The following is a 10196-nucleotide window of genomic DNA, read 5'->3' on the forward strand; positions in this document are numbered from 1 at the left end:
ATGGACAGATAAATAGAAGATGGATGGGTGGTTGGATGGATGGATGATAGAAGGATGAACGGATGTATGGATATTTATGGATGGATGGATGATGGATAAAGGGTCAGATGGTGGATAGAGGAATGGATGGACAGATGGATGAATGGATGTATTAATATGGATAGAAGGATGGATAATGGATGGATGGATGGATGGATGGATAGATTGATGAATGGAATGAACATGGCAAGTCTAGGAGAAAGGAGAGGGGCCAGGAAGACACAACGAGAGGGCACAACAAAGAAGAGAGAGAGATGTGTATGGGACACAGAGACAGGGATTAGGGGTAATACATGGAAAATTCTTGAGAGAAATTATATGGTAGGGACATGGAGTGATATAGAGTGTGGTGACCAGGGACACAGAAATAAGGAAATGAGTTGAAATTGGAAAGACAGGAAAAGAAGAGAATGGAAACAGAGAGGAAAAGGGATACAATAAGAAAATAAGCAGAGAATGGAGGTGGGACTAGAACAAGGCAGGTCTTACCAGAGCTGTTGGGGACACTGGGAGCAGAGTGGGGCGGATTCCCACGAGGGCGGGGTTCCTGGTAAGGGGGTGGCTCAAGAGGGCCTGGGCGGTTGTTGATGAGGATGGTGTCCCCAGGGACAGACAGATGGACTGTCAGCTCCTCTTCTAATACCCGGCGCTCGGCCTTGTCGCGGGAATGGGAATGTTAACTGCACATGATTCCAGCTCATTAAATGCCAAGTTCCCCTTCTCCCCTTCAGTCCCCACAACAGTCGCATAGTGGTATCTACTGTTAATTCTGTTTCATAGGTAAAGAAACAGAGGTTCAAGAGCATGTAGGTGAGTCCCCTGATGTCCCACAATGGGATTCCAACCCAAATCTGACCAGATAGTTCTAGAATCATCAATCTTCATGCATCTCACCACCACCCAACCCTCGCCAGGAAGGCAAGGGCTTGGAGTGTGCCTGGCTTCTTCCTCTATAGCTCCTCTCTGCCCCTCTAGCTCCACTCTCCCCGCTTCCCATCCGGCTTCTGCCCCAAGAGGTTGACCAGTGTGGACTGAATCAACAGGCTCGGTTTGGGTTGGCCGGAGAGGAGTGTGTTGGGCAGGCAGGGAATAAGGTCAGAGTGATTAGTCTCCCAGCCCCTCCCTGAGAGGTGGACTCAGGCTAACTGTATCCCTGAAGCCAAGTCCACTGCTCTTCTCAAGGAGCCTTTCCCCAGACCCACTCCAGGTTCTGGTAACTTCCCTCCTCTCATCTTGCATGCCCACAGCCCACGGGCGGTAACAGTTCTGTGGGAATTGCACTACTCTTCGCGATTTCCATAAGGCTGCCCGCTCCGTTGCAACCTGTCACTTTCCTAAGCCCGCCTCTGATTATTCTAATTAGACTGTTCTGTGGTCCCCGCAGGACCCAAACTGACGCAGGGGCCCCCACACACATTGGCGTCGGCCTGGCCTCACTCCCCACACCCGCTCCCCCGCCTGCCCCCGCCCAGGCCCCCAGGCCCCGCCCCTGCCCAGGCCCCGCCCAGGCCCCGCCTGCCCCGCCCAGGCCCCGCCCCCGCCCCGCGCACCTTGCTGAGGAGCCTTCGCCAGTGCAGCCGCCACAGCATGAGGGCGATGATGAGCAGGAGCAGCAGGATGATTGCCACCAGGCAGCCGATGAGGATGGCAGTTGGGCTCCCCTCAGCCTTGGCCACGGGCTGCTGGCCTCGGGGCTCCAGCTCTGGCAGGGACAGGGGAGTCAGAACCGCAGAAAGCTTCCCACCCTGGGGGGCCCCAGGGACGAATGGCAGCACAGGCCCCACTGGTCCGGGAGGAGGCCCCGGGCTGCTCACCCAAGCTGCTGAAGTTGGTGGGAGGTGGGCCAGGTGGCCACCAGGGAGCTGGAGGGAAGGTGCCCCCCAGGGCTGGAGAGGAGTCATTCACAACATCTGTTGGGAAGGATGAGAAGAAAGGAGGGAGTCAGATAGGGAAGAGGGACCAAAGGGAAGCTACTTGCAGGAGACCTATGGAAATCTACCACCAGGAGCAGGGGTGATACTCAGTGTGTGTACCAGCCCTTCTGAAGGGGAGGGGCCGGGCTGGTGTGGATGTCAAAGTTTATAGTTGCTGGACTGTGAGGAGATACAGGATTCCCATGGAGAGAGCCCCAGGTGGGGATCTGGGGTATCAGGAGGCCGGAGAAGAGGTTATTCCTCAACCAGCACAGAGTACTTCAGGATTTTTACAGCCGACACTGTCCTACTGGCTCAGTATCAGTCATGAGTGAAGGGCTCATAAAGCAAGACAGGGATGGGGAAAGGAGTAGGGAGGCGTTCTGATTATTCAGGGCATCCCTGATTGGGAAGTCTCACGAGTGATAGATAGATCTGGTGCCAGGAGTGGATATTTTGGCATCCTGCGGGTTGGCAATCCCAGAGGCTGAGGATTGGGCATAGACCAGGGGCTTACCAGAGATGAAGGAGATTTCGCTGAAGAGTAACCAAGGCCCAGCAAAGAGGAAGCGGCACTGCAGAAAGCGGCCCACGCGGCCGCCCAGGGGCACGGACACAGCCCGGGCTCTGGGGTCCCCCAGGCTGCCCCCCAGGGCGTGGCGCACAGGCTCCCCCTCCCAGGCCATGGCAGGGCCCCGCTTGAAGCGACATTCCACCCCACCAGGCAGGCGGGCTCCCAGGGTGTGCATGTTGTTACAGTGGACCTGGGGGGGGGAAGGGAGGATGGAACACAGGGTCAAGGCCAGGAGAGCCCAGGTGAGCACCCCAGGAGCAACCACCCTGGTCTCAGAAGAGCCGATGCGCTTACCTGCATGGCCTGGAAAGCCCTCAGCCGGTCAAACTCAAACTCCATCTCCACGTAGCCACCTGGGAAGCTGTGGTTGCTCCACCCCACGTAGTCATAGCCTGGCCAGACCCGCAGCTCCTGGCTCTTCCTGAAGTCATCCAGCCCCACCACACCATCTGCCAGCTGACCCAGACCTCCGTACAGCAGCCTGGAGAGCAGGGGAGCAGAGGAAGCGGAGGGTGGGAGAGAAGGGAGTGCCACCCTTCCATGTGCTCTGCCACCCCCAGCCTAGACCTCCTGCCCCAACCCCCAGTGGCTCTCTCTTTCCCACCCCCAAGGACTAGCTCGGTCCTTTGCGGCTGCAGGCTGCAGGAAGGCACCACCTCTAGGGAGCACCATGCAACCTATGGTGTGTACATTTACCGTGACGGTTTCCAACAGATGTGTCTTAGCAAAGGCGTGCCTTTTTCGAATTCGCACCAAGTGTCACATGAGCTAGTAGTCACCTTGCTACCCTTCAATCCTGATCCTATGTCTCCAAGGCCCCACCTAACCCATCCCTCTCCCCAGTTCTTGCATCTCACTGCCCAGGCCCCTGACCCCACCCACTACACCCTTCCTCCCACCCCAGGCTCAGGCCCTGCAGGGCCGGCCTCTCTTACCCGCCAACAGCATGTGTGGTGTGTCCATCGTAGGTGGAATCATTGAGGTGCACCGCCTCAGATAAGTACATCGTCTGCCCCACGGGGGCCATGTAAGACAGGAGTCCGTCTGGGGCGGGGTAGGAGGAGGGGTGTTCTAGGCAGGAAGCCTCCCTCCCGCTCCCTTGCATCAGTCCCCTCTTGTGTCCCCAGACAGGCCCACGGGCATGGAGGAGACCAAGTTGGCCAGGCACCCCCTCACTCAGAGTGACAGCTTCTCAACAGGAGAAAGAGGATCCTGGAGGCCCTTCTCCCCTGGCCCCAGCCCAGGAAGTGAATTCTCGGGGGTCTGAATGACTCACCCTTCCAGAAGCAGCCATAGAGCTCCACCCGCAGACAGACACTCATGACCCGGTCAGCCCGGGGGTAAAAGCGAACCAGCCGGGCCACCATGGGGGGTCCAAGGTCCTTCAGCACCACTCCCCCAGGGTCCTCATTACCTAAAATCACCTGTGGCCCAGGAAACAGGGTGGGTGAGTGGGAAAGGCTCCGGGTTGGACCTCACCTCCCAGTCAGCCACTGTCCCCCTGCCCAGCACACAGTGGCCCAAGGAGACTCATGAAGGCTGGTGCTGAGCATACAGGGTTATGGGGTACAGCCAGGCATTTCTAAAATGAGAGGCTGCAGCAAAGACCTCCGACACATCTCTCAGCCGGACGGTCTGTCCTCAGCCTCCAGTCAGCCTCGAGCACCGCCTGTCTCCATTTGTCTCTAAGCCACCCACCCCGCCGTGCGCGGATTCTACCCAGTCCTCACGGCTCCACACCTGTGCTGCGGCCTTCCCCCTCTCCCCTCACCCCATCCTCTCTGTTTGCTCAGCAGGCATTGGTTGAGTGCCCACCCCGTGCCAGCCACGCGCATTCTCAGTGGCAAGCCTCCCGCCCTCCCCCTTCCCCACACCGCACCGAGAGAAACCACTGTGAAGAGCCAGAGGCAGGGTGTGGGGCTGAAGCAGGGAGAGGCAGGCACTCTGAGGGGGTGACATCTAGAGGAGAACTGAGTGGAACGAGAACCTGGGAACATCTGGGGGAGAAGCTCTCCAGGCACAGAGACCAGCAAGTAGTCCTAAAGCTGTGGGACGAACCCTTGCTTGTTCCAGGGACAGCAAGAAAGCCAGTGGGCCCAAGTGGAGCGAGAATACAGGAAAGAGGAGTACGGGAGGCAGACAAGAGCCAGGCCAGGCTAAGCGTCCGCACCCCGGAAGGAGCTTAGCTCTTGTTCTGGCAGAGTGGGAAGCCGGTGGAGGGTTATGGGCCTGGTGTGCCTCATCTGATTTGCATTTTCTCAGGTACAGTGGATGTAGCCTCGAGGTGGAGATACTTCAGGTGGGAACAGACAGCAGCAGGGAGAACAGTCTGGAGGCCAGCATGTTCATCTAAGCTGGGGATGGTGTGGGCGTGGCCTTGGGTGGTAGAGGTGGCGGTGGTGAGAAGGGGCTGGATTCAGGAAATGTGGAGGTAGAACAGACTGCCCTTGCTGGTGCTTTGGAAGTAGGGAGTGAGAGACCAGAGGAATCGACGATATCATCCTAGCTTGTGGCCGGAGCAACTGGTCTGAGCTGGGGAAGGAGCAGGTTTGGGGTTGGAATGGGATTCAAATTCAGCTTGGGAAGTTTATGGTAGGTTTGAGATGCCCTTTAGACATCCAGGTGTAAACGCCCAGAAGGTGGTCATGTTTGCAACACGACATGGAGCTCAAGAGAGAGGCTTGGGCTAGAGAGGGTATAAATTGGGAAAGTCATCGCTGGACAGGTGGCATTTACAGTATAGCTGGGGGCAAGAGGAGAGCCAACCTTCCCTGGGGGCTGCCCACGCCAGCCTCACCTCCTGACCCCAGCGGTCCCTCCAGTCCATCCAGCGGTGGCCGTCCCGGGAGTAACGCAACCGGTAGCTGGGGGAGAACTCCTTGCCCAGGCCTCCCGCGTGCCGCCCCTGGGTGCCCACCAAAGCCACCAGGTGCAGCCGCCGCAGATCCACCTGCAGGTACTCCTCCTCCTTTGGAAAGACCGGCCCTGCAGGGCACCATGCCCCATCTCCGTCGCTGCTCTCCAGCCTGGGGGGGTGGTGGCAAGAGGTCACAAAGAACATCTGGTCTGCCTCTGTCTCTAGTATTTACAGCCCCTCACAATGGGGGGTGGGGTTGCATTGGCACTGGCCCTCCCAGAAGCCCCTGGGCTTGGGCAGAGGACTTGGAAGGGCAGGAAGAGGCCCCACAGGAGCCCCCTCCAGAGCGGCCCCCCAGGTGTGCCAGTTACCTGCTGTGGCGAGCCGCAGTGGAGTCTGACCAAGAGCTGGAGGCAGAGATGTCCCCATCTGGAATGGTCCTGTCCTGCATGCCCAGGGCATAGCGGCACTTGGCTGGGTGAACACAGGCATACGGAGGGTCAAGGCCCCTGGCTCTGTCTCCCAAGCCCCATCCTCAGGGACCCAGGAGCCAGTCTTCTCACCAGGGTCAAAATGTCCCTTCATATCAGCATGTCCAGTTGCCACCAAGAGCAGCGGCGGCAGCAGCAGCAGCGGTAGGGAACAGAGGGCCCCTGGCCCCATAGCTCCTGACTCCTCAGGCCTAAGGGGGCGGGGGCAGCATCTCTGCAGGGGAGCAAACAAGTGGTAGGGTAAGTGAAAGGGCAGTCCAGGGGCCCGAGTCACAGCCAACAACCGATGGGCAGAATGGACTGCTTTGGGAAGAACAGGAGTAAAGTGACAATAGCAATAGTCGCTTAACAGCGTCGGCTATATTGTTAGAATGCTCACCATGTGCCAGATGCTGGGCTAAACTCTGGTACCCACACCACCTACGATCCCAGAATGCTAAGAGAAGTGGGGGACCCCAGGGCTTTCCAATCTCACTGTCCTCTAGCCCCACTAAGCCCAATGTGACCCCTGGACCAGCAGCCCCAGCAGCACGCGGGCACCTGGGAGACAGGCAGAACCTCATCCCTCCCCTAGATCTGCAGAATCAGCATCTGCATTTTAACACAATCCCCAGGTGATCTGTGCCCACGAAAATTTGGGAATCCCTGCTCTTCACTGGGGCCCAGTGGCATGCACTACCTAAAACCATTCCAACTGGCATCTCCTTGTGAATCTGGGTATCTACCCTCTGCAGCCCCAACAGCAGGAGAAGCTGTTCTGACCTCGCCTCTTCTTGGAGGTCTGCACTGAGTTCTCCAGGCCCCGGAATCCGGAGGAACCCCTAGTGCCACCCCTCATGTCCTTCTCCCACCTCTGCCATCAGCATCTACCAAAGCATCCTAACCCAGCTCTCCTCCTTCTGCCTTCCCTTCCTAAGACCCAGACATCCTGTCCCCCCAGTTCCCACTTTCTCAAGGTGGCTGCCTCTGAAGGAAAAGCCCAGCGCTGAGGAAAAGCCTGAGTTGCCTTGGAGATGAGGGCGGGTCTAAAGACAGGGAGGCCAGGTCACCCCAGGAGGTAGGAAGAGTGGGGGGATACTCCCCCATCCCTTTGTCCTCCTCCAGCTGCTCCCATCATGCTCTAGGGCAGGAATGTAAGAGGCAGCTGAGACCCCACAGCTCTGAAGCAGCAGCTGAGGGGGCTGACTGAGTTGCGGGGGGCACCCAGGCATCAAAGAAGAGCTAGAACCAGAAGCATCACACCTGGTCCCTTGGAGGTCCAGGAGCCACGTGCAGGGGAGCAGGCTGCAGGGTCCCAGGCGGCTGGCCTGGAATTCCTGGGTGCTGCTCTCCACCCCCACCTCTCCCGGGAACAGCGGGGCCCTTGTTCCCCTGGGTAACCTTCATGCCTATCCCAGATGAGTCATCGGAGCCAGACGGGGGGAGAGAGAGGAGCTCCGGGCAAAGACACAAAGACAGGCAGAGGATAGGAGGCAGGGGGGGACAGGGCGAGAAACACAAAGCAAGAGGTAAATAGAGCAGGCTCAGAAGTACACGGCACAGAGCCAAGCAGAGAAACACAGATGTCTGGGACAATCCCTCCAACACTCCAATCACCCTATTTCTCTCTCACCGGGTCAGACACACGGAGGACAGGCTGAGAAGGCCTACCCCAACCCCACCCCGCCTTACCCTACTTCACTCCGTTTCAACCGGTTACAAAGCAGGGACCTGGTCACAGCTTCAGGTCCTTCCCTCTCCTGTCCCCCCCCCCCCCCCCCCCCCCAAACACCCCCCACACAGCTCTGTGCACCCACATCCCCCAACACACAAACGTCAGCCATGCAAACTTACAGAGCTGACTGTAAACACTGGGGCTCGATGTAGCATACACACCCACATGTGCGCAGGCGCGTGCACGCACACACACACACACACACACACACACACACCTCTGTCGCAGACACTCTCCACAGACTTTCAGAGACAGACACACGTGACACCCACTTGAATCTGTTACACACATTCGCCCCAGCCGGGGCAATCACAGACACTCACGCACACATCAACGCCATCCACATGTCGGCCTTCTTTAAAATCCAATGCCATCGCTTAGTAAATAGCCATCTTCAGACATCTGTGAACGTGAAATGACAGATACCACATGCTCCTGCGATTAGAGGACACCGTGAGACACACACACTCATGCTCTCAGGCACAGGATCCCAAGAGAACTGGGGCCCACTGCCTAGTACACACCAAGACCAAGCCAGAGGGAAGTGAAGGCGGTGGCTGGGCCGGCAATGAGAAAGAGGCACGGCTCCATTTTCCCATACTCTCAGCCTTCACCTGTCTCCACTGTAGCACTCACTCTGGACGCACCTAGGTGCCTGAAGCATTGGCTGGGGCTAGGGGTGCTGGGAAGGAAAGTCCAGCCAGCAGGGGACCCGGCCAGGCCGTGGGGGGTGTGGAGGGGGGGGTGGGACACTGAGGATGGTGCTCACTGGGCAGTGTCCCAGTCTCATGACAGAACCAACTGACCATCCAGAGGCTGTCACTGGCGGGTTAGGGTGTCAGTGCCTCTCTCTGCTGGGCTGAGGGCAGGCTGTCCCACTGGGAGCTGACCGGGTGGAGGCTTAGCACTTAGCAGATTGGATGCCCGCAGGGACTGGCCTGCTGGGAGGGCGGGCCCACTTCTCCAGGGGCCCGAGTGGATGATTCAACGGGGCCACACAAGAGCACCTGTCTTCCTGGTGTCAGTTCCTTCACACTGAGTAAAGGGTCCTTCCTCAATGCTGGAACACACTTTCTCGGAGGTCAGGGAGGTCCCCCCCACCCCCATTTTCAGGCAGGGACACACTTGGCGCAGCTGGACAACCAAGAACAGCCCGGGAGCGTCCTGCCTCCGCCGCCAGGCCCTCGCCCGGCCGCCGAGCCTCCCCTGGAGCCCCCGGCCTCCGCCTCGGCCCCTCCGCCCCGCAGGGGTCCTCCGCCCGCGCCCCCTACCTCTCATCGCTCTTCCCGGCAGACCCAGGCGTCCGACCCGGGAGCGGGGCCTCCTCGGCGGCAGGGCGAGGGGCGGGGGAGGCGCAGGGAGCCAGGAGCAGGGAGCGCGAGGCGCCGGCGGGGCTCGGGTGTCGGGAGGCGGCTCCCGCGAGCAGCTGTCGGGGGCCTGTTCCGGGGAGAGGAGCCAGGGCTGGGGCGGCTCGGGCCCAGGCGCCGCCTCCCCCCAAGCCCGGCTCCCCCTCCCGCCGCCCTCCGCCCGCCGCCCGCCTGCCCGGGTCGCCGCCCTTCCCCCTCCCGGCCCGCGTCGTCCGCGCCGCTCCCACGCCCGGCGCCGCCCTCCCGGCCGCGCGCTCCCCTCCGCCCGCCACGCCCACCCCGCATTCCCCCGCGCGCCCCGGCCTCCCCCAGGAAACCACCCCGCGGTCCCCTCGACACTGCGCGCCCAGCCCCCTCCGCCTACCCGCGGCCCAACCCCCAGGCCCCAGGGTCCCCACTAAAGGGAACAGCCGAAGCTGAGGCCCCGCTTGGGGCCTCCCACATATCCAAGCCCCGTGAGGAGATGGCCCCCTCCCTACTCCCCCTTTCTGGGCTCAGTTCCTGGAGAGGGAGGTGAAGGGGGCAGCCCCAGGGCACAGAGAAGGAGCAGGTTCCCACAGGCCCGGTGCCCAGCCCAGCAGCAGAAGTTTGGATGGAGGAAGGGAGCAGGGCTCACCTGTCCAACCAGGCCCCCCAGCCTCACACTTTTCACACCACCAACCTTTGCTTCTCTCTGGCACCCTCTGGCCTCCTGTCCTCTACACCCCAGCCCAGATTGCCCCAGAGCCTGATGGCCCCCCATTCTCTCCTAGCCCCATTCTCTCTCTACTTCTACCTTTCATCCCCCAGTCCTCTCAAGGACCCTGCAGCCCAGACTCCAAGACCCAGGTTCCCTTGGGCTCCCCGCTCAAGGCCCGGGAGTCCTCAGGGCAAGCCTCCCTTGGGCCCAGGTGAGGTCGAGGCTCTGACCACTGGCAGGCATAGGCCTGGATAAGGTGAGGGGGTTGTGGGGGATAGAGACAAAGAGAAAACTGGACACAGCCCAAAAGGACCAGGAACAGGAGTCCCAGAGAAGATGGGCAAGGAGGCTGGGTGAGGTGGGCAGGACAGAGGAGCTGTGGTGGGAGGTGTTGCACCCCACTCGGCCTCAGGCCACCATCTCTCCACATCCACACCTGTCAGCCACCTATCAACGTCACTGGCTCAGAAAGATCTCTGAGTCCACTGCAGATCCCCGCCCCACTGCACCTCACAGCAGACATCAACTCACACCCTACGTACAGTCCCAACAACAGTCCCAA

The 10196-nt window shown here is 60.0% G+C and overlaps 1 protein-coding gene across 1 annotated transcript in view; it reads right to left on the bottom strand.

The window, feature by feature from the left end:
* Positions 1 to 9097, bottom strand: part of DDR1 (discoidin domain receptor tyrosine kinase 1) — a 14111-nt gene extending 5014 nt beyond the window's left edge. Inside the window, 11 exon segments of the mRNA XM_044917267.1 lie at positions 529 to 694; positions 1590 to 1741; positions 1854 to 1949; positions 2470 to 2716; positions 2821 to 3007; positions 3462 to 3570; positions 3803 to 3950; positions 5324 to 5552; positions 5755 to 5857; positions 5947 to 6088; positions 8860 to 9097. Coding sequence (XP_044773202.1) covers positions 529 to 694; positions 1590 to 1741; positions 1854 to 1949; positions 2470 to 2716; positions 2821 to 3007; positions 3462 to 3570; positions 3803 to 3950; positions 5324 to 5552; positions 5755 to 5857; positions 5947 to 6046 — 1537 coding nt within the window. The 5' untranslated portion in view covers positions 6047 to 6088; positions 8860 to 9097.
* Positions 9098 to 10196: the final 1099 nt, after the last annotated feature.

This window comes from Neomonachus schauinslandi, chromosome 8 (genome assembly GCF_002201575.2).
Source record: "Neomonachus schauinslandi chromosome 8, ASM220157v2, whole genome shotgun sequence".
Classification (NCBI taxonomy): domain Eukaryota; kingdom Metazoa; phylum Chordata; class Mammalia; order Carnivora; family Phocidae; genus Neomonachus; species Neomonachus schauinslandi.